General features: G+C 43.2%; 1 protein-coding gene across 1 annotated transcript in view; it reads right to left on the reverse strand.

Moving 5' to 3' along the window:
* The window catches only part of DNAH5 (dynein axonemal heavy chain 5), a 640,276-nt gene that overhangs the window by 236,695 nt on the left and 378,523 nt on the right, over positions 1 to 25,058 (reverse strand). Inside the window, 3 exon segments of the mRNA XM_029590044.1 lie at positions 5,136 to 5,334; positions 14,301 to 14,524; positions 16,454 to 16,667. Coding sequence (XP_029445904.1) covers positions 5,136 to 5,334; positions 14,301 to 14,524; positions 16,454 to 16,667 — 637 coding nt within the window.

Raw genomic sequence — 25,058 nt, forward strand, 5'->3', positions numbered from 1 at the left:
AGTCTATTGCATATTAAACTACAGGTATATTTGTTTAGCCAGTCAGAATTGAACGGGCTAAAAAAAATCCATACATTTTTGTATGTTATCCTTTGCTCATATAGTCAGCTTACCTTTAATGCACTGTCGCTTTGCTTTGCCTAATTTGAAATAAAATATATATTCTTTATAAATGTTAACAAAAATTATGGATATTTTTCTCAGTAACTATTTTGTTTTCTCAATGCCATTGCCAAAAAAAAAACCCTAAACAAAAAAATTCTAAATAATGTGATTCATTTCTTCCAGAGACCAAGACAGAGAAGCAGCTAAAATGGATTCAGATCCTTAAAAATAAGACACCAAATAATTATAAATGTAATATAAATGTAATAAATAAATTTCAATAGTTATTAATTGCATTTCCTTCTTTTACTGCAAAGTAATACAAAATGCAATGAACTGCCTCTACATTTATTGTCTTTAAAAACAGGATGTGATGAACCATGAAAAGGAAATAAAATGATGAGAGAGGGCCCTGACCTTGACTCACCTTTCTCCTCTTTAGGTAATAAAGGATTGCATATGTTCTTACAGTACACACTAGAGTAAAAGCTCCATTACTCAACACATTAGCGTCTGGAATGCTTTGCTAACCAGCATCTTGCCCAGGCAGCACCTTTGCATGGACACTGATTAAAAATCCCATCTGAGAAGCCCAGATCAGATGTATTCCATACATTAGAAAAGTTGGAAGGAAGGCTAAACGACTACCGGCATGGTTAAAAGGTGAGGCGAAAGAGGTTATAATAGCTAAAAGAACATTTCTCCAGAAATGAAAAAGGGATCTGAATGAAGAAAACAGGAACAGCATAAGCACTGGCAAGTTAGATGCAAAGCATTGATAAAGAAGACAAAGAGAGAATTTGAAAAGAAGCTTGCCGTGAAGCAAAAACTCACAATAAAGACTTCTACAGGTACATTTAAAGTAAAATGTATTTGAGTGAGTTAGCTAGACCATTAGATGATCAAGGGATAAAAGGGGCACTTAAGGATGACAAGATCATAGCAGAGAGACTAAGAGCCTGATATTCAGCTGGCAGATAGCCGAATAAGTAGGGTTTACTGGCTATCTAGCAGCTACTGAATATCCACATAAAATCAGTTGCTGCTACATAGCCAAATAAGTCACTTAGCTGACTATCTCTTAGTCGGATAAGTTTGTGGACAGGCAGTGGTTAGATCAGCTAGGTACTACTTAGCTGGATAACTTGTCCGTCTAAGGCCTAAATTCATCATTTTGCTATAAATTTCGCATGACTAGCACCCATGATAAAAAAAAAAAAGGGGCATGATTTGAGTAATGAGTTACCACAATACACATTTCCTTCTTTTGGAAATGTGCGGAGAGAGAGAGAGAGAGATTCTTTATAAGGCCAGTTTACATGCATAGTCAGACATACGAACAGCACAGTACACATCTGTGAAGATTTGATGTGATTTGGAATGAGGAAAGATACACAAATTGAGATTTCTACAATGTACTCTCGCCCTAGCTTGATGCACTCTCTACTTCTCTCTCTCTCTTTCTCTCTCACCACTCCACTCCCCTCCCTTCCTTCTCCCTCACCTGCCCGAAACGGGATTCGTGATATCTATCGCACAGTTTAATGCGACGAAAAAAGGTTAAACACTCCTCATTTTCATAAAGCTCACCAAAACTCTTCCCCTTTGACTAAATTTTTGAAATTTGCATGCATGCATTATGTCATTATCGTGGGCGTTAACATCCTAACGCATTTTGATGAATGACCCTGTAAGTTAGAACTGATCTATAGCAAGTCTAAGTTTAGACAGAATTTATTTGGCTAAGTTGAAAAATATATAAGCAGATATTCAGCAGCATAGCCATGCCCCTGAATAATGCACAGTCACAGAGATATCACATGCTATACACGTTATTTTGTATGTCTCCTCCCCTATTACAATGACCTTCTTTGCGCACAATTTGCATGCATGAATGCAGGTCCCAAGGCTCGTGCTGCACATTTAAAGTGGCAGGGAAAAATAGGAATAATTTTTTAAAAAACACAGCCATATGGGGAGGTTAAGGGAGGGTCCTTCCTGACCCTGGTTTCAACTCAGGGCCGCCAGTCAAGGCGGCCCCAACTCCCCCAAAATAAAAATAAAGGTAAAAGTAAGCGCATGGCCCCCCTGGCCCCGCCGATGAGCAAGCCCCCATCCCCTCCCCATGGCCCCCCAAACGAGCAATCCCCCCACCCCCCTGAGCAGCTGCATTAGTAATGGAAGTCAGCTGGATGCCTGTGAGCCAGCGTGAACTTACATGCCCTACAGTGGCACTGCCCTTGCATGAGTTCCTGTGGTAACAGGAAGCCCTGATGAGGAGGGATCAGGGGCCGTTGGAGGGCCTGTGAGCTGGTATTGGCTCACAGCCCCCATGCTGACTTTTAGTACCAATGCTGCTGCCCCTCCAGATTATTTTCAGGCTTGGGACCAGCCATGTGGAGAGGGGAAGGCAGAATGTACATGGACCAGTGGAGACTGCCACTGCTTCTCTCTCCTCATCCAGCACTGAACCTATCCAAGAGAAAAGTGTTGCCTCTGTCATCAGCCTTCCCTCCCTTTCCATCATTGGCATCTACCATTGGCTCAGGGCCCAAAGAAAAATATTGCTGCTGACCCTGGCCAGGAGGATGTTTGGAGGAGGGGCTATTTGTAAAGAGGAATGAGAGGCAGGAGGGTTTTGAGGGGTGGAGAAGGACTGGCTGTGGAGGGTATGGGGGGAAATGACAGAAGATCAACTGTGGGATGTAAGAGATGCTGGAGAATGAGATCAGCTGGGGGGAATGGAGTTGGAGGGTAGGCTGGGAGGTGAGAGAGGGGTTGGGGGACGAGAGTAAAAAGGGGATGAGAGTGAAGACGGAACAGGGAAAAGGGAAGGGAGTAGATGACAGAGAATAATTGTTTTTATTGTCCGATTTTATTGTTCCATCTGTTCTATGGTTCCATGTAAAGCTCCTTTCTCTGTTAGGCAGTTCATCGTTTTATGTAAACCGGAGTGATTTGTAATTCTCACAAGAACTTCGGTATATAAAAATTAAAAATAAATAAATAAATAAATAAATTAGGAGTGAGAGAAGATCAGCTGGGGGCTGAAGAGAGTGAGAAGGAATGGGCTGGGGAGGAGAGAGGAGTAGAGGTTGAGAGAAGGGGTTCACTTGAGGGGAGAAGGTTAAAAGAGGAGTTCTTCTGGAGAGGGGATCAAATGGCATGCAAGGAGGATGAGAAGAAGTGATTGAATGGAGGGGAGTGCACCCCTACTAATTTGTTTTACTCAACCTCTGGGGTCATGTGAATTTCCAAGAGCTAAAAGTTTGGTAAGCCCTGATTTAGTATTATGTTAACAACAATGTTAATCAATTACTTACTCTTTCAAAGAGCATAAAGACTATGGGATATACAATGAAGTTATTAGGCGATATAGTGAAAGCTATTAGTGTAGCTGTGTTTAAAAAAGATTTGGACAAGATCCTGGAGGAAAGGTCCATACACCATTATTAAGATGAAGTTGCAGAAATCCAGTTTATCCCTGCAATAAGCAGCTTGGAATCTTTCAAATTTTAGGCATCCTGCCAGGTACTTGTGACCTGGATTGGCCACTGTTGGAAACAGGATACCGGGCTTGATGGACCTTTGGTCTGATCCAGTATGGAAAATATTATGTTCTTAATCTTATTTCTTATGTAAAATAATGTGTAATATGTTTCATTCATAGAGACATTCTCTTAGCCACAATAAATTCTGTTAAAAAATAATTGTACCTTTATCATTTATACTCAGAAAGCCTTTACACAGAAATGAAATCATCTAGTATAAACCAGGTAATGGAAATAGCTACAGGCTCGCTGCTCTTAAGTTTAATAGAATGTAAGGGTGGGGATTTCCTCTCAGGTTTATTATGTAAAAGGCTCCTCATCAGAGCAATCCTTTTGAGTTTCAGATATCCTTTTACACCTGTCTATCCACAGGCCTTGTGTGGAAGGAAGACATTTTTCGCTTTGACGTTTAGAAATAACCAGGCAGTAATTCATCCCACTGATATTCTGACATTCTCAAGCACCTTATTCTCAAGAGATGCCGGTTGATCGTTAGGAGTGAGCATGGCCATTTATCATGTAGCCTAATCAATGCAAGCGGATCTAAGATCGCCATAGATTTAGCATCTTTTTCATAAAATGCATGTTTCCCTATGGTTGTACATGCCCCCCCTTCCCACAAAAAGAAAATTGTTATAATAAATGAAAAACCTGGAAATCTGTTCATGCCCAGCAAAAAAGAGAATGCAGTCCTCCTTATGAAGGGGTGGGTATACATAAACCAACATTAATAACAAATTAAATTATATGGATCAGATGAAAAAAAAAAGAAAACCAAGATGTCTTTGTGCATCTACAAGCTGCCAGAGTCATTGCTCGGCCTAGGAATGTTAGTTACAATGTTGTCTATGGTCAAAAAGATGCATACTGTTTATGCAAACTATTTATTAAGAGGTCAATACTGAAAGGGGTTTGTCTTGGTAAATTTTGAGTTTTGAGTTTCAAAATTTATCAGGATGAGCGGTGGGTGGGGGTGGAGTGGCATTCCTGGGGTTACTCTGGGCAAAACCAAGTTATCCGAATCTGGTACTCAAAGTTATCTGTTTAAGTAATCTGGATAACTTTAATCATGCCAAGAGGCCATCTTAAAATTATCCAGTAAACTTACCTAGATAACTTTGGGTTTGTCTGGGTTTATTTTGTGGCATGGCTGCTTCCCTGATTGTAGGGTGTAAGTCACCTGGTAAGTTTATCCAAGTAACTTATCTGGGCACTTGCAACCTGGATTCGCAACTGATGGAGGCAGGATGCTGGGCTCGATGAATCTTAGTCTGAATCAGTATTGAAATTCTTATGTTCTTCGATTTCTTAAAGTTTTCTCCCATTTTTTTGTGCCTATGGGAAAAATTCTTAGTAATTAGGGCTCTAATTGTGCCTTTTTCAAGTTTCCTGCCTGCGCACAGTGTTAGATTTAGTATTTTCTGCTCCTCGTATTGTAGAGAACATCAAGGTCATCAAATCTCAAGCTTATGGACTAACCTGTTGCTTCAGGAGCATCCCTCAGGAAATCAACAAAGTAGGTATCCATGCCACAGTCTACCATCGTCTTTTCCCCTTCACCAAACTCTTCCCCCACTAGCTTTACCAAAGCCTTGTCAAACCAATCAACATCCTCCATGGTTGTGAAACGATCAGCAATAACACGTTTACACTCATGTTTCCATAGTTTTAACAGCACCTGCACAGAGACAAATTTAAGAACCAACATCAAGCAGGAGATATATTAAAAGATCACACATCTCTAATTGTATCATTTTATCCTCATTTACAACTTTTTTATTGGCAGCAAAGCATAGTACAGCTCATTTCAACAAAATCCACTATTAAAATTGTTATACTACCCCGTGTTCCTCAAAATATGAGTTAATCAATTCTTCCCTTTGTCGGTCTATTTTTTTTTTTTGGCCTATTTCCTGATTTCTCACATCTTTTTATAAATTCTTACAATAAAAAAGATAGAAGGATTTTACTGTGGTCATCATGACCACAATTTTTATAAATCTCCTATTCTCTGGTCAACTTTTAAACTATCCAGGAGATGTTCATATGAATCCATGTGATGTTAGTAGTATAGGATTCTTATGAGGCACAAGATTATCTCTGACTGTATCTAAACTAGGGATTGATAAAGTTTTTGGTGGAGTGAAAAGCAAATATCTTCTTTGGATAGCTTTGAGAAGCAGCAGTTCTACCATTCAATGAAAAAGAGTCCATTTTATCAAGCAGGAGAAACTCTTGACAAACAATAGGCAAGTGGTTATCATTCCTCAGCTAAAATTATTTCTCACCAACAGAAGATTTCAGTTTAAATGTTCTGTACATGCATCTATGCCTGACTTTCTCTTTTCCATTATGTCTCTTTATCACAAGTACTTCTTTCCCCTCATTGTCTTTTATTGTTTTCTCTTTGCCTATGCTCTGTATTGGTGGGCCCTTAGTGCTGTGGCGTGGTTGGCACAGCCTAGCAGGATAGCCAACTAGGCCCATGTCGATAGCTGGCAGACGCACCCTGTGGCAGGATGGACTGGAGATTCACCTATACCAGCCGCCTCCCTCACAGATTGATCCCTTGGATTCTGGTGGCTGGCAGGACTTAGGTCGGTCCATAGGATGGTCAAGCAGACAAGAGTCCAATGATAGACCAAGGTCTGGACTGATGACAGACAGGAGTTACTGGAAACAGGCCAGAGGTTGGGGCAGGCAGAAGACAGGAGATATTGGAGACAAGCCAGAAGTTGGGGAAGGCAGCAGACAAGGCGTAGTCAGATCCAAGGCAAGGGATCAGATCCAGGTGGTAATCAGGGAAAGTCAAAGTCCATAGCAAGAGTCAGTACCAGAAGATCAATACGAGGAGACCAAAAGAGACACAAGATGGACAGACGCAGAGACGGGGCAAGGCAAGGTGAGACAAGGCTCATGGCACATCATGAGATCTATTGGTGATGCTCTTCTGAAGGAGCCAGTAATGTCATCAGGGGGCTGTTTTCCTGCCACGGGCCCTTTAAGAGTGTGAGCGTCAGGCACATGTGCACACCTAGGGGAAGCTGGGGGAGCAACGTTATGGTGGCATCCTGAGCCACACTCAGTGGCGTTTGTTTGCTGATGGCATCGGGGGTGAGTGAAGCAGCTCGCGGGGCCATCCCGCAATCCACCAATCATAACACCTCCCCAGTATTTATACATTTTCATCTCCTCTTTAATTTCCATGCAACATAATTCTCATTCATAAGGATACCATAGTACAAAGAGATATTGAGTCATGATTATATAATAAACACTAGTATATTATATCACAACTCATACAGGTGGGAAATTTCCCCCTGGATATGTAATAAACACATCAAGGCAACTATATTACTTCAATACTAATTTTAGTGAATTTCTCCATACATATGAGCTGCAATTTAAAATGACTGATAGATAAAAAAATTCAGAATTACAGAAACATGCTTCCTGATTCTTCCTCCCTTTCTTATTTTCTGAATTTTTTCAATGATACCAAATATAATAGACTGACTGCCACTGAAACTAAGATCATGGACTTAAGTCTGGATCATCTCTGAAATCTAAACAATTTTAAAAAAGATTTTAGCAAGAAGCATATAGGTTGTGCCTCATGAAAGATGGCAGCATATATACATATCACTAACAGACCATATGAAAGTGCTAAATGATAAAAGATAAAATTTTGAGTTTTGTATTTTGTTGCCATGCTGCTACCTGCCAGGAAACCCAGATGCATGGGACAAATCATGTCTAAGATTATAGCTGAGTCATACTTCACATGACAACAGCAAGAAAGCAGAGTTCTTTACATGTAATAGGTCTTTCCAAGAATAGCAGGATGTACGTTCTCACACGTGGAGTGACATGATCAGACTTCAAAACTTCAAGAAGCTTTGAGCATGCCCTACTGGGCGTGTGCAGCCCTGACCACCTCCCCACATCTTATGTGGGGCCCCTCAGTCTCTGATAAAGCTAAAGACTTGGAGAAACCAATTCTAAGGAGAGGTGGATGAGCTGGTGTTATGCCGAAGAACTCCTCAATTTTAGGCTTCTCTAACCCAGGTAAAGGGGAACTAGCATTGTTCTCCCACAATTTTGCTTTTCGCTTGGTGTGAGGCATAGCAAGCACAGGAAAAAGAGGAAAGAAGGCAATATCACTAGGCAGCTCCATTGCGTGCTTCTCAATTGGTGGCCATCTTGCTCCCCCCCCCCCCCCCCCCCTCCGGGTCAATACCACTTTGAGGTCCCTTGACACATTGGGAGGCTTGCTAGAAGGCTTCAGTTGAAGCAAGCATACATGACATAGTCATAGTCATCGCAATTATATCTTTTTTGAGATGCGGCGACCAGAATTGTACACAGTATTCAAGGTGCGGTCTCACCATGGAGCGATACAGAGGCATTATGACATTTTCCATTTTATTCACCATTCCCTTTCTAATAATTCCCAACATTGTTTGCTTTTGTGACTGCTGCAGCACATTGAACTGACGATTTTAATGTGTTATCCACTATCACGCCTAGATCTCTTTCTTGGGTTGTAGCACCTAATATGGAACCTAACATTGTGTAACTATAGCATGGGTTATTTTTCCCTATATGCATCACCTTGCACTTATCCACATTAAATTTCATCTGCCATTTTGATGGCCAATTTTCCAGTCTCACAAGGTCTTCCTGCAATTTATCACAATCTGCTTATGATTTAACTACTCTGAACTCTTTTAATCTGCTTATCATTTAACTACTCTGAACTCTTTTACCAACCTCTTGTAAGGCATCTGTACAATTAGGAATAGGAAAATTTCCTAATACCATGTTTTTTTAGACATTGTTTTTTGGTCATTTATTTTTTTCTTCTATATAGCTGCTATTTAAAAAGCTCTATTTAAAACATTAAGACTTTTAGACATTTAAGACATTGTTTTTTGTCATATATATTTTTCTTCTATTTAACTGTTATTTAAAAAGTTCCTCGTTATATGTAATTGCCCCCAAGCAAGTTTTTCAACTGTTTTTCAACTGTTCTATTTAACTGTTATTTAAAAAGTTCTTCGTTATATGTAATTGCCCCCAAGCAAGTTTTTCAACTGTTCTCTGTAAACCGATTTGATTTGCATATAATGTAAGAAGATCGGTATATAAAAAACATAAATAAATAAATAAACAATTTTGTATCATCTGCAAATTTGATTATCTCACTCGTCGTATTTCTTTCCAGATCATTTATAAATATATTGAAAAGTAAGGGTCCCAATACAGATCCCTGAGGCACTCCACTGCCCACTCCCTTCCACTGAGAAAATTGTCCATTTAATCCTACTCTCTGTTTCCTGTCTTTTAGACAGTTTGCAATCCACGAAAGGTCATCGCCACCTATCCCATGACATTTTACTTTTCCTAGAAGCCTCTCATGAGGAACTTTGTCAAACGCCTTCTGAAAATCCAAGTATACTACATCTACTGGTTCACCTTTATCCACATGTTTATTAACTCCTTCAAAAAAGTGAAGCAGATTTGTGAGGCAAGACTTGCCTTGGGTAAAGCCATGCTGACTTTGTTCCATTAAACCATTTCTTTCTATATGTTCTGTGATTTTGATGTTTAGAATACTTTCCACTATTTTTCCTGGCACTGAAGTCAGGCTAACCGGTCTGTAGTTTCCCGGATCGCCCCTGGAGCCCTTTTTAAATATTGGGGTTACATTAGCTATCCTCCAGTCTTCAGGTACAATGAATGATAGGTTACAAATTTTTACTAATAGGTCTGAAATTTCATTTTTTAGTTCCTTCAGAACTCTGGGGTGTATACCATCCGGTCCAGGTGATTTACTACTCTTCAGTTTGTCAACCAGGTCTACACATCTTCTAGCTTCACCGTGATTTGATTCAGTCCATCTGAATCATTACCCATGAAAACCTTCTGCAGTACGGGTACCTCCCCAACATCCTCTTCAGTAAACACCGAAGCAAAGAAATCATTTAATCTTTCCACCAAGGCCTTATCTTCTCTAAGTGCCCCTTTAACCCCTCAATCATCTAACGGTCCAACTGACTCCCTCACAGGCTTTCTGCTTCGGATATATTTAAAAATGTTTTTACTGTGAGTTTTTGCCTCTATGGCCAACTTCTTTCAAATTCTCTCTTAGCCTGTCTTATCAATGTCTTACATTTAACTTGTAATGAACAAATCCTGAAACACATAGGGAGTGGGTAAGCTCAGAGAGACCTCATAATCGGGTGCCCAAAGGCTAAGCTGATATAAACTTTTAATGGCTCAAGCTTTTCTTTAGTGGCTTTTAATCATCGGTCTCAATGGGCTATTTGTGAAAGGCGCTTTCCAATATACAGCTGCCCCAATGTACTTAAAGTCTCTATATATACTTCAAAATCGGGTAATGCCACCATTAAGAGCTATGCCCGAAAATATTACTTAACTTGCAACTTTATGTCCGTCGGCAAGCCTTGAAGTAATGATGGTGAAATGGTGTAATCTGACGTTATTCCGGGAGAATTCTGCTCAAATTCTGCATTCCACACTAGCGCAGAATTTCACCAGGACTACAGATTGCAGCATAGCTAAATGTGGCATTTTGTTTAGGAGGTAGAGAGAGAAGGCATATATTTCTTGAGTTTGTTCCCTTCCTGGGGTGCTGAGTTTTGTAGCCTGAGCCAATACCCTAGTGGGAAGGGGTCTAGTGCCTTCCTTGGTGCTAGTTCCATATTTGGTTGGAGATTGAGAATTCAGGATTAATTTTGTGAATTTTGTCATGCAAGTATGCCACAGAATGTGGCAAAAGAATTATGTCCTGGGGCCCTGGGCTGTGCTGCTGTGAGAGGAAGTTTAGAAATTGGCCCTGGGGCCCTCATGTACCCCTGCCCTCTTGGCCCCTAAGCCAGAGAAGGGGTTATACTTGTGAGTAGGCATGGTAGAGCAAAGTTGGAGATCAAATAAAAGTTTAAGGAAAGGAGTTTTGAGGCATAAGAGTCAGAAGGGTCATCAACATGAAGGTTAAAACTGCCAAGATTAAGGGAAGGGGAAGATGGGTCAAGGAAGAAGGAAAGCCAGAAATCAAAGTTGATGAGAGAGGTACATCACAGCTACCCAGAGAGGTAGTATGGTGAATCAGCAGATGGACTGGGCCTCCAAGGAAAAGAATGAATGGGGTTGGGGTGAAAGAAGGTTTGAAACCTACAGGAGAGGGAGAAAAGCAGTACAACACCACCACTGCAGCCTACTTTGGGAGTTGTATGAGAGAAAAGATAACCTCCATGACAGACAGCAGCAATTAAATGTAAGATCAGTGGACCCTTATTGCTGGGTGAGACTGGCTCAGCCTATGGGATAGGCCCTGTGGGCTCTCACCGACAGCTGGTGGAGCTATTTATTTATTTATTTATTTTTAGATTTTTATATACCGGTGTTCCTGTATTAAAATACAGATCACATCGGTTTACATTGAAACATAAAAATTATGCCAAGAGGCGGTACATATAACAAGGTTATAGAACTTGGAAAACATGGAAAACAGATTCGAATAATAACACTGATAAAGTTGTAAAGTCTCTGAGAAATCAAATCATAAAATAAGGCGTAATTGTCTAAGATAACTGTGATCTGCAAAAGGGATTGAGATGGTGAGAAAATCTTGATAGCTGGAGGTAAAAAATAATCAAAGTTCTGGAAAAGCTTGGCTAAAGAGCCAGGTTTATAATCTTTATTATTATAATAATATAATTATATATAATCCTTAATTATAATTAAATTATAATTAATTATAATCAATTATAATCCTTCGGTGTATAATCCCCTAGAGGGATTATACACCGAAGGAGGAGAACAGCAGTACCTGGGTGTCGCACCGGCATGTAAGCCGCGTGGCATGGCGTTGATGACGGGAAGCAGTGTTCCTGCCAGGGGCAGAGTCTGTCTGCCAAAGGGGTAAGTGTGCTAGAGGGGCATCCCGCAAGCCACTAAATGTAACAAAGAGATGGCTTAGGAGCTTTTTCCTATACCAGCCCCTTTTGGTTTGAGCCCTTAGGTCTCAGGGGCCCGGCAGGTCTTAGGCAAGAGTCTCTTGTGGCAATGGTGTAGGCATTGATCCAGGGTCAGGCTAGAGTCAGAGACAGGTGGAAAGCAAGAATGGTCAATGTCCAGGCAAGGGTCAGATCTAGAAGCCAGTCCAAGGGGAGGCAAGGAGACGAGGCAATGTGGGGCTGGAGAACCAAGGCAAGGATCAGGAGTGCCTGAACCAGAAATGAAGGAGCAGCAATAAACACTACCCAGGATATGTACGAGACCGTTTGCTGAGGTACTGGATGGCATGTGAGGCTGGCTTAAATATCAGTGGTGGCTGACATCATCAGAGGGCATTCAGACATGAACTCCTGCCACAGCTCTTTTAAAATGTGTTGCGCACCCCTAGAGGGATTATACACCGAAGGAGGAGAACAGCAGTACCTGGGTGTCGCACCGGCATGTAAGCCGCGTGGCATGGCTTTGATGATGGGAAGCAGTGTTCCTGCCAGGGGCAGAGTCTGTCTGCCAAAGGGGTAAGTGTGCTAGAGGGGCATCCCGCAAGCCACTAAATGTAACACTGAAGCAGAGTCCTCAGAGGAAAACCAGGTCTCAGTCAAGGCATGAAGATGAAGAGTATGAGAGCAAAAAAGGGGCCATGAATAAGCAAGCTTGCTGGACACAGAGTGGGCATTCCATGGGGCTCATGAGAAAGGAAGAAAAGAGGAAGGGAGAAGAGAAAGAATAAGACTGGAGGGATAATGATTTGATATGCACCAATGGGGTGAAAGTTGCCTGGGAGGACAAGTATTGGGATTAATATCCCCAGCTAAAAGGAGAAGGAGGAGCAGGAGAATACATAGAAGAGAGCTAGAAATGTCATGATAGCAACAAGGATGAGATGCTGTCAGAGAAAATGGAGATGGCTGGATGCGAGGAAGTTCAAGAACAGTGGGCAGTGCAGATAACAATGACAGATGAGATAAATAATGTAGAGAAATGGGAAAGTAGATAAGGTGGTAGTAGTGGTTTGCAGTAGGGAATAAGAATGGAATGATTAGCATCAAAAAGAGAAAATGTAGTTCCATAGGAAATAATAAAAGGTCTGCAACCTACCCAATACCTGGCCAGCTGCTCAAGGAATGTGGGGTGGCAGCACTCAGTCCTGAGGTGTATAGTGATAACTTCCAGACTCAACCACGAGGCAAATAGGAGAAGCATGCAGATGGGTTGCAACCTCCCCAGTACCTTATAGTGTAGGGTGGAAGCAGCTTAGGCCCAAGGTGGGTTGTAATGACTTCTGAAGTTGACCACTGAGGCAGCTGGGAGAATTATGCAGATGGCCTGCAATATCCTAGTACCAAAAGAATATGAGCTACATCCTCGGACAGATTCAAGGGTTTCAGGGCTGCCTTTTACATTACACTTCAATTTACATGCCACCCTCCTCCAAAAAGGACCCAGAGCAGCTTGCAACATAACAAAAATAATCAAAGTACATTAAAAAATACAATAGGATATATTTTTAACATCCAGGCTGTGAGGACCAGGGACCCAAAGTTGGGATGTTGTAGCAGCTCCCAATCCTCAGTGATGAGCATTGGGAAATTCCTCAACCTGACTGGATCCTTACGAATGTCTCTTGTAGGAGTGGAGACCATATCTGACTCGGGCTATACAAGACTGTGAAAATCACATCTGTTACATATCTATTCATAGCACTCTCTCTTTTTCTTTTTCTACATAGCTCTCTTCAGCTACATACACATATAACTAAAATGGCATGCTATTATTGTATATGAAAGTTGCTTTTATATTTCAGTAATGCTAATTAAAAACACCTTATTGCATTATTTTTATTATTATTATTTTGGTTATTTATCAGGAATCCTAGATGCAGATATAACAGTTTCAGCCTTAAAGAGTTCAGTTAAATCTCTCATGTTCTACCCTAAATTAAACTATAACTAGGGATGGGTAACTAGTTTGTTTTTCAAACCAAATTCAATGAATTTGGCAAATTTATTCCACAGATAAATTCATGGGATCCTTTGATATGTTTTCAAAGGTTCATTCCATATACTTATTTAAAATATCTTATATTCCATGTTTTCCAGAGAAACTGTACAATGTGGGTAACAGCTTAATATAATCAATTCACATATAATTACAAAACATAGAATCATAGTTTTACAGTGTCAAAATCTTTCTTGGGCAAAACAACTGCCAAAGAATTAGGAACTCTTCAAACAGCAACGTACAATTTTTTAAAATTTTCAACAAACACTGTCAGAAAAGCTTTTCAACATACATGTTGGCTTTCTCTTCCTTTCCCCATACTTAGCAAATTTAAGTTTACCTTGAATGAAGGACTAATTTTTCAAACATTGTACAGGCCTAAATGTTCACTATCTGCACGCGAGTATTTTTATTCAAATTGCTTTGTATTAAAAAGAAATTAATAAACACAAATATTCTCCCAATGTTGACAATTAAAACTTTATCACTAAAAATACCTGCCAATGATGCAAGTGAGCTGCTGGACTGTTTGCAATCTGAGCTCGCTGTCCAAGTACAATACCTACATAATAATCTCTGTAATGTTCCCAGGCATCAACTTACATTGGAATTACTGATGATCTCAGCAAGAGAGTGCAGCATGCCTTGCCAGATCCTGGAGAGATCTCTCAGGTTGAAAATATAATGAAATTTGGCTGGGGTAGGCAGCATTTTGATCTTGGTCATCTGCCACAATTTACGGGTCAGTGGTACCAGTTTGGCTACAGAATTCCTTATTTCTTCTGGAAACCCCCGCTGGGCACAGTAATGGCCTAATCCAATCACTCCTGGAAGGTAAAGGAAGGTATAGATTTAAAACGACTGATGTAGCAGAATTATAAAACTGTAGTGCCTGAGTGAAATAAAATCTGACTGCAATCCATATACCACATCAAACATTGTATTTCTTGTACAAGGGGTCTTAGTAGGTTGTGATACCTTACCAGGAAACAGAAAGACATTGCAGTATATGAGCTTTCAAAATGAGACGGATCCCTTCTTTAGATGTACCACAAGCTATTTAAACTCCAGTTTCCTCAATGACCAATACTACTTCTAGAACTGCACTCTTGAACAGAGGGCAAAGAGGAATAATTCTGGGTATCAAAAACATTGGCATTTCGGTGGCTGCAGAAAAGCCGTACCTGTGGAGAGTGGGGCATACCCCAAAAATTAACTTCAAAGAATTGACTGGATCCTTGTTACAGCAAAGACAGCATTACTAGATATGACAATACACTGTGATATTTAGATTAAAATGCTCTCTGTCATTTGGTGGCAAAATTGTGACAAAACGGCATCAGCAGGTTCTGTAGGTGTATTTAAGCCCCATGAAATTAGGAGATTCACAACTTTAGTACCCCCAATAGCATGGGAGGAGCACTTCTCAGTATGGGGTAGATTTTATAATTGTGTGCGAGCGCGTACTTTTGTTCGCGCACCAGGCGCGAACAAGAGTACGCGGGATTTCAATAGATACGCGCATAGCCGCGCGTATCCATTAAAATCTGGGATCGGCGCGCACAAGGCTGCCGATTTTGGGCAGCCTGCGCGCGCCGAGCCGCACAGCCTGCTTCCGTTCCCTCCGAGGCCGCTCCGGAGCGGCCTCGGAGGGAACTTTCTTTCGCCCTCCCCTCATGTTCCCCTCCCTTCCCCTACCTAACCCACCCCCTCCCGGCCCTATCTAAACCCCCCCCCACCTTTATCGACGGATTTACGCCTGCCGGAAGCAGACGTAAATCTGCGCGCGCCAGCGGGCTGCTGGCGCAGCATCACCCGACCCGGGGGCTGTTCCGGAGGGCGCAGCCATGCCCCCAGAACGCCCCCGGGCCAAAACCATGCCCGCGGCGCCACCCCTGAAACGTCACGTCACCCGCGCCACGCCCCCGAAACGCCGCGTCACGACTGCCACGCCCCCCAGCACGCCTCTCCATGCAAGCCCCGGGACTTATGAGTGTCCCGGGGCTTGCGCGCGCGGGGGGGTTTGGGGTAGGTTTTCGGGGGGTACGCGTGTATCCTACGCACGTACCCCTTTGAAAATCTACCCCTATATCTTTGCATTACAAGCCTCAGAGGTCAGAAAAATTGCTCATTGGTCAACAGGCACTTTTGCTACACATGTATATGGCATATACTAGGGGTGTCCAATGCTGTTTCTCAAACAGGTCTGGTTTCAGGATGTCCACAATGAATATTTAAGATATATTTATACACAAAGGCTCCTGTTTATAGTTCAATTACATATTTTGGATACCCCCGAAAACCAAATCTGCTAGGGTACCCTGAGGACCAGCATTTGACATGCATGGCATACAAAAACAGTAAGAAGAGCAAATCGAGCATCAGCACATTGCAGCAGAGCTTCAGTGGAAAGCTTTTCATTTACACATTTCTCTCAAATATGCCATTATTTGCCGTAAAAAATGTTTGATCTGTTTTGATCACATATCAATCTGCTTTATAGCAGCAAAAACACTTTCAGAGTATATTCCTACATAATATATATAAAGACTGCACAGAGATTAGAGATACCCAGTTGTGCTGTGAGCTTCACAACATACTGGGGCATCTGTACATATAATGTAACTGGACATACACCTATATTTCTTAATTTGATAGGTAGTGTAAATTGATTAAACCAAAATCCATGAAATGTTATTTGTCTAAGTAGATATCTGCAGTATTATAAATATTTAAATTTATATTACTCATTTTACCAAAGATTTTGTCGATGGAAGAATTGGATGGCAGGGTACAGTTGAACATAGAGAACTGCCTCTTCAGTCTCTGTGGAATGTCATTGCGACCTCCACCAGGATGGATCATCGCAGCCATGAACTGAATGTCTAAAATGGTGGTAAACTCCCCTGGCTTTTCCAAATTATAGAACCCATTCTGCTCCATCAATTGTCGAACAATCTCATTTGTGACCTTAAAAAGAGTCAAAGGCAGGATTAAAAAGGGGTATAGTATTTTACTTAAAACAAAATGCATATAAACTAAGGAGGATACAAAAATCAGTACTTTTGTAACAGTTTTGAAATTATCCAACTATTTTTTAATAGGTCAACAGTTTGCAAGCTCTCATAATATAGCATACCATTAACCGAACTACTAAAACCCAGAATCAGCAATCTGTTGCAGGCAATGACCCATGAAAGAAAAATATACTAAACCAGAAGTGGCTAACTTTAGTGCAACCCTTGTTTTCAGAATGATCAAAATATACAAACTGGTTGTATTCTTATTGAAATTAGAAATGTGCTGTTGTTTGAAACGTGATTGGAAAAGGAAAATTGGTTCTTACCTGCTAATTTTCGTTCCTGTACTACCACGGGTTTTGCCTCCCCTCCAGCAGATGGAGACAGAGAAAGATTTGACTGACTCTGTACTATATCCTGAGGTGCCACCTGCAGTCCGTCAGTATTAATCGGTATCAAAGCAGTATGTACCATAAAATTCAACTATCCAACACGACTGTCTCTACTCTCCACCCGGGCTAGGAATGGACACATCCTGCTCACCAACCCTAAGTGGAAGCAGAACCTGCGATAACATTCGATAACTTGCAAAAATTGGAAACTGTAATCACTTATCTGCAGATTGCATTAAAAAAACAGTGAATGAGCGGATTCTCCATTACTTCTATGCAGAAATGGGCGGGACTCTGTTCTGATCCGTGGTACTACAGGAACAAAAATTAGCAGGTAAGAACCAATTTTCCTTTCCCTGTATGTACCCAGATCAGTCCAGACTTCAGGGATGTACCAGAGCTCTCTTACTCGGGGTGGGACCCTGAGAGTCCCACTTGGATAACTCCTCCAAAGACTGCCAAGCCTGGGGCCTGGACATCTACTCTGTAATGCCTAGCAAATGTGTGCAAAGACTTCCAAGTCGCTGCCCTACAAATCTCCTGTGGCGAAACGACACTCCAGCCACGATGTCGCTTGTGAATGAGTAGAATGAGCTCTCAAACCAACCAGAAGCGGCTGACGAGAAAGAAGATATGCTGACCCAATAGCCTCTTTCAACCAATGAGCAATAGTGGCTCTAGACATTTTATTCCCTCTTCTGGAACCACTCCAGAGAATGAACAGATGATCCGACATATGGAAACTGTTAGTTATCTCAAGTAGTGGCAACATAACGTGACACACGTCTAACTTCCTGAGCTCTCTAGAGTAGGGATCAGAACGGTTCAAATCTGGAAATGCCAGAAGATCCACCGACTGATTCAAATGAAAGGAGGAGACTACCTTTGGAAGAAAAGAAGAAACAGTCCTCAAGGAGACTCCCGCTTCTGTAATCCTGAAAAAGGGTTCCCTGCAGGATAATGCTTGAAGCTCCAACACCCGGTGCGCAGAAGAAATAGCCACAAGGAATACCACCTTTAACATGAGATCCTTCAAAGTTGCCCTTTTAGAGGCTCAAAGGGCGCAGCACATAGGGTTTTGAGAACCAAGTTCAAACTCCACAAAGGGCAAGGATTCCTGATCGGGGGGCGCAAATGCTTTGCTCCCTGGAGAAAACGTGCCACGTCCAGATGTGCTGCTAATGACACGCCATTTAACTTACCACAGAAACAGCCAAGGGCTGCTACCTGCACCCATAGGGAACTGCACGACAACCCTTTAGCTAGCCCAGCTTGCAAAAAGGACAAAATATACGACACCAAGGCTCAGGTACGGTCTAACTTGTGCTCCACGCACCAAGACTCAAAAATTCCCCACACCCTGACATAGGTCAGGGAGGTAGACGTCTTCCACGAACGCAAAAGCATCGCCACTATAGCATCTGAATAACCTTTGTTCTTTAGACGGCGCCTCTCAAAAGCCATGCCACTAGACAAAAGTGATCTACCTCTTCCAAACAAACAGGGCCCTGACGGAGGAGGTTTGGGAGATCCCGAAACCTCAAGGAGTCTTACACCACAGAATGATGAGATCCGCAAACCACGGACGTCTTGGCCACTCCGTCGTCACTAGAATGACCTCCCTCGGGTGAGCCTCTATTTGTCTCAGCACTCTGCCGATCAGAGGCCAAGACGCAAAATGCCAGGAAAGCACTAGGGCATCCACTCCTTCCGCTCCCCTTTCTCACCTCTGACTGAAAAAGTGAGGGGCCTTGGAATTCCGAAAGGTTGCCATAAGGTCTACTGCCGGACTGGACCACTTGTCACATATCCGCTGAAAGGCCTCTTGGGATAACTCCCACTCCCCAGGGTCGAGACGGTGATGACTGAGAAATTCACCCTGAATGTTGTCGACTCCGGCTATGTGAGAGGCTGCTATGCTGACTAGATGCTGCTCCTTCCAGAGTATCAGCTGTTGCGCCTCGAGCACCACCAGTTGGCTTTTGGTTCCTTCCTGACGATTGATATAAGCCACTGCGGTCGAATTGTCAGACAGAATCCAGACCGACTTCCCCTGCAGGAAGGGCTGGAGAGCCTGCAATGCCAAACACATAGCTCTGGTCTCCAGAAGATTGATCGACCAATGGGCTCCAACATGGACCATTGACCTTGAACTGATGTTCCCTGACAAACTGCTCCCCAGCAGGAGAGACTGGCATCCGTGGTGACCACCGTCCAATTTGGAACTTCCAGGGACACTCCACGTCTCAAGTTATCCGATAGTAGCCACCAATCCAGACTGGACCGAGCCGCATCCGGAAGGGGAAGGTGATATTGTTCAGAAACCGGGTTCCAGTGGGAAAGCAATGCTGACTGTAATGGTCTGATATGAGCAAAGGCCCAAGGAACCAACTCCAGGGTGGAAGTCATCGAGCCGAGGACCCTCAAATAATCCCATACTCTTGGAGTATGATTGGACACAGTCTCGAACCTGTCCCTGCAACTTGAGAAGACAGTGTTTGGGAAGAAACATCCTCCCCTGAGGCGTGTCAAACAGGGCCCCTAGGAACTCCAGTTACTGGGAGGGAGTCAGGTTGATCACCCAACCCAGTGATCAAAAGAGAGAAAGCACTTGGTGTACCGAACAGCAAAAAGACTCTGACTTTGCCTGAATTAGCCCGTTGTCCAGATACAGATGGACTAAAAGACCCTCCTTTCAGAGTTGTGCTGCCACCACAATCATCACCTTGGTAAAGGTCCTGGGAGCCGTGGCCAGTCCAAATGGTAGAGCTCGAAACTGAAAATGTTGTCCCAGGATGCAGAATCTCAGGAACCTCTGGTGATCAGGCCGGATTCCGATGTGCAAGTATGCCTCGGTCAAATCCAGCGATGCGAGGAATTCTCCCTTGTGTACCGAAGCAATGACCGACCTGAGGGTCTCCATGCGAAACCTCAGGACTGGGAGACAGCGGTTGACTCTCTTAAGGTCTAGAATGGGCCAAAATGTGCACAACGAAGTAAATGGAGTAACGACCCTTTCACTGCTCTGCCAGAGGGACCAGAACGATGGTCCCGAGATTGCGCAGGCGCTGCAAAGTGTCCCGCACTGCTCGATGCCCTTGTTAGTAGGAGCATGGGGAGACAAGAAATCAATCTCACAGTCGTTTAACGAAATCTAAAGCTTTACCTTGTCCTATCATGTTAAGGACCCACTGGTCTGACGACCACTTGGTCCATTCCCCGTAAAACAGAGACAGCCTGCCTCCCACCACCGGAACCGAGGAATCGACTGGCCTCGCTTCATTGGGAGGATTTAACTCCTCCTGCTGACAGGGGTATCCCAGGCATTCCAAATCGACGTCCATGAAAGGACTGGAACCAAGACTGCTGTCTGCCCGAAGGTTGTCTCGAAGGGGGACCCGATGGTCAAGAAGAGCGGAACCTTCGAGTTGTCCTAAAGCGAGATCGAGAGGGAAAAGAGCCTCAAGCCCTAGGGCGATCCTCCGGCAGTTTATGGACCTTGCTCTCCCCTAAGGACTGTATCATATCTTCCAAGTCCTTTCCAAAAAGATGCTTGCCTTTGAAAGGTAGAGAGCTGAGTTGCGCCTTAGAGGATACAACCCCCGACCAGTTTCTCAACCAAAGGAGCCTACAGGCAGAAACCACCGACACCAAGGACCGAGCCGAAGTCTGCAGCAGGTCGTGTAAGGCATCTGTGCTGTAGGCCACCACCGCCTCTAAGCTCCCAGCCTGCACCACCTCGTCCTCCGAGAGGGAAGGATTGCTTTGCAAAAACTGTACCTATCGAAGCCCAGCCCGCAGGGCAAAGCTGCTGCACATGGCAGCCCGCACTCCCAGGGCTGAAACTTCAAAAATCCTCTTGAGCTGTACTTCAAGCTTGCAGTCCTGAAGATCCTTAAGGACCGTTGCTCCTGTCACCAGAATGGTAGTCTTTTTGGTGACTGCAGACTGTTGCGGGATCTGCTAGCGAGTTAGCAATCTGTTGGGATTTGCTATGCGGATGGAAGGAGCCAGCAGATGAGAATAGCAGCCTGATAGAATCCCCTCCCCAAAGGGGAGGAGTAGCAATCTGTAGTGAACTGCCTCCTATAGGTCTACTAAGGAATGGCAATATGTTATGATGTAGACTGCAGAGTTGGCAATCTGTACCAGCGGAGTACTAGAGATGGTGCTCAGCTGGACAGAAGGTAGATAGGTGAATCCTTGGGCCGATGGCAGATGACAGTGCCCCAGAAGGGAGTCCCGAGAGGGTCTCCCTCCCTAGGCTGGAGTATGGAGACAGACACAGATAGTTCTTTTTATTAGATAGGAGTATAACCACCAGAGGTGGCAGTAGTGAGCTGGTATGCCCGGCAGGGCTGAGGACCCTCATATACTGGAACTGTGATTCCAAGGTTGCTGAGCTGCAAAGAGACTGTAGATAGTGAATAGACAGGGTATGCAAATATACATAGCCAGTACTAGATGATAACTCTCATAAGGTCTTGAGATGGCTCAGTAGCTGGAAAGAGTTAGGCCCTCGAGGAGCGATTACCTGGTTCCAGGGAAAGCTCTGAGAGAGCGGTGGTCACTCACAATAATCTGTATCTGGAATAGCTTCTAGTCAATAGAGAATCTTCAGCGTGTTCAGGAACATAGGCCCTCGAGGAGTGAGTGCCAGTTCCTATATACCTTCTGAAATAGTAACTCACAAATGTCTGTACATGCAATAGCTTCTGGACAAGGAGAATCTTCAGAGTATTCAGGAACATAGGCCCTCGAGGAGCGAGTACCGGTTCCTATCGGTAGTCTGAAATAATAACTCACAAAGGTCTGTACCTGCGATAGCTTCTGGGCAAGGAGAATCTTCAGATGGTCAGGAACATAGGCCCTCGAGGAGCGAGTACCGGTTCCTATCTGTAGTCTGAAATAATAACTCACAATGTCCGTCTCTTGCGATAGCTTCCAGGTAATGGCGAGTCTTCAGAGAGTTTAGGAACATGGGCCCTCGAGGAGCGAATACCGGTTCCTTTCTGTAATCTGAAATAGAGAAAGAGAATGAGGCCCCCCGAGGAGCGGGTAGCCCTGGTAGGTCCGGAGAGGCAATGTTGCAAGAGTGAAGCGGGTCCAAAGGAAATCCCGCAAGCAATCCTTTGGGTGCAAAGTAGTCTTGGAGAGCCGAAGCTAGTCCAATCGGAGTCCTTGCTAACTCGATCTGTTAGCAAAAGACCTTTTATGTTGGAAGCGAATGACATCAATACAGGGGGACGCCCCTGAGGTTCGCGCCCTTGCTGGTACATACTTCGGAGCGCGTGCCCTACATCATCAGGAACATGGCGGATCTGCAGCGTCGAGCCGGCCCGGGGACGCCGGGGAGAAGCGTAATGGAGACACCACGACATCAAGCGGTCCATCAGGCATGGAGGGAGTTGCCACACAGGTAGAGAGGGTGGAGCGAGGGCAAAAGCAGGCTTGAACGCAACACAGACACAGTGGCATCTACCTTTGGGATCTTCAAGACATCCAAACGTCTTCTGGCAATTGATACAGTTTGTCCATCGCTTTACTGACCTTCAGGCCCAAATCCGGGGTGTTCCATTCATGGAATAGCAGGTCGTGACAGAAAGGTGAAAGGGAAAAGACGTGGTCGGACCCCTCAGGCCCACCATAACAGGATCAATATCCCCCATCCGGGAGTCCTTCTGCGGGGCTTCAATTCCCAATTCCTCTAGAATCGCCAGAATAAGGGGACTCAGCTCGTCCCTTTGAAAAAGACAGACCAACTTGGGATCATCCCCATCCGCCACGTGAGGACTAGGACGGCACTCCTGATCCTGATCATTCCCAAGATCCGCCCCCAGTGTGGGTTTGTGTCAGGGTCCCTGGTCCTCTGGATTGGACTCCTCTGAGGTAGCATCAGCTTGAGAATGAGACACGTTGGACCTAAGGGAACGCTTACCCCGTGGACCCGACCCCTGCTCTAGGGGTCTCGATCGTTTGGAATCCAAAATAGTCCTCTTGTGGCCCTTTCTCCCACTCCCCAACCCAAGGGGCCTCTGCAGGCCAACCCCACCCCCGGGGACCCCATCTTACACCATTTGTTTCTGCCTGGCCACTGCTGTTTTTCAAAATGGCACTGCTTTGAAAACCAGCAGCAATGGAGTAGGAAGGAATGGGGTTTGCTCTTGCCCCATTTAAACCATAAATGGGGTAAGAGGGGATCCAGGGCACAGGACTGAGGGAGACTGGAGAACAATTAATGTTTGCAGGTTGGGCAGATAAGAAATGGAAAATGAAAAAAAAAATGTTTCCAGTGCACACCCCTAATTGAAAACTTGAAATATTGTATTTAACAGGGGCCCTCAGAATCTGAATGGTCTGTGGATTTCAATGAGTGGGTTCAGTATCTTTCTGCTAGGCAGTTGAGGGGTAGGAGAAATAGGTTATGTTAGGAAAAGGAGACTGTACAAAATCAGATGGAACCTTTATAGTCTGTGTCAACAGAAAATCTCTTTGGGAAAATAAGGGACCAATGGGTTTTCATCTTTTAAATTTAAATAAGTAATAGTGTTGACTTTCCTAAAAACAACTCCATGGTTTCTTGGTGCTGCAAGTAATATTTCTGTATGTCTGTTCTCTCACAATATATTTTATATTCTGACTTTTTACATTTTCTGGAATAAAAGGTATGGATACAATCCTACAATAATGTTTCCTGATTCCTACAGCTGTTTATACACCAGGTGGCACTAGTATAGGTTTGTGATGATGATCAATATAGCCTCACACTAAGCTAATTTGGGTCTACAAAAGTGGAAGTGGTATTTTGTTTGAATCAGTCAGTTTTGTTTTGTTTTGTTTTGTTTGGGGGGTTGTAGGGGGCATCTCTAGCTGGTCATGCTGACAGCCATGGCTGCCATGGGCCTTCATTTACAGCGTGTAGGCCTTGTTTTAATAATTGTATCCTTTCCCAGAAGGCCAAGAATTACAATGGTAATTGATCAGCAGTGAAACAGGTACTTGGGCTCCTGATAGAGCATGACACAAATACATCTGTTACTCAGAGTTAATAGATGATAATCTTCATATATCTGGATTTCTCTCTCCCAAAGGCTGTAACTGTAGCAAAATGAGTTTTTAAAACTGTAATGCTTATTTCACCTCTGGAATGAAATGGAAATTAGAAAAAAGGACAATTGTAATTATTTTGTTTTGCCAGCAAGCTGATACTTCTACAGTTTTTATTGCAAAAATATAAACACAAATATTCAATGTCAACATATCTAATTGTAGTTAGCATTGGTAAGCATTCATAAAAATAAGTTATTTATTTATTTATTTAAAATTCTTGTAATATGCCGATGCTCAAGACCAGGTCTTATCGTACCAGTTTACAATAAACTAGGGGTTAAACCAGTTAACATTGAAAGCAAAAGTTACATTACAACAGGGAGTGTGGAACTGGGCTGTTAGAAAAAAGATAGGTTAACAATTTCTAACTGGAGAGCAGAGCATGTAAGCAGAGAGTAATTGCTTACATGGTAAGAATTATATACAATTTACACAGTGTAGTCGATTAGGCAAGTTATATGAAAGTGCAGTTAGCAGAAAAAACAGTTCCTTTGTGTGGCGGAAAGAGGACTATTGACTATTGATCTCATAATTTGAGATCAATAGTCAAATCCTTTTAGATGGATAACTCATAACTTACACGTCTAAATGGCAAGTTCTGAAATATTCAGCCCCTTATCCAGCTAAATTATAATTAAGCCAGATACAAAAAAGGCATTCCGGTAGTGTAGCAGGGCATGCCACAGTTATCTGGCTCACTTAAACGAATATCAGTTATCCATTAACCTACCAGTTAACATATCTTCAAATGATATCTGGTTAAGTGGCAATCATTTTTTTAAAAATCCTTCACTGTGGGTCTCTCAGCCCTTTTCTTAACCTCCCACCACAAAAGTCTG

The sequence above is a fragment of the Rhinatrema bivittatum genome, chromosome 2, assembly GCF_901001135.1.
Source record: "Rhinatrema bivittatum chromosome 2, aRhiBiv1.1, whole genome shotgun sequence".
Lineage (NCBI taxonomy): Eukaryota > Metazoa > Chordata > Amphibia > Gymnophiona > Rhinatrematidae > Rhinatrema > Rhinatrema bivittatum.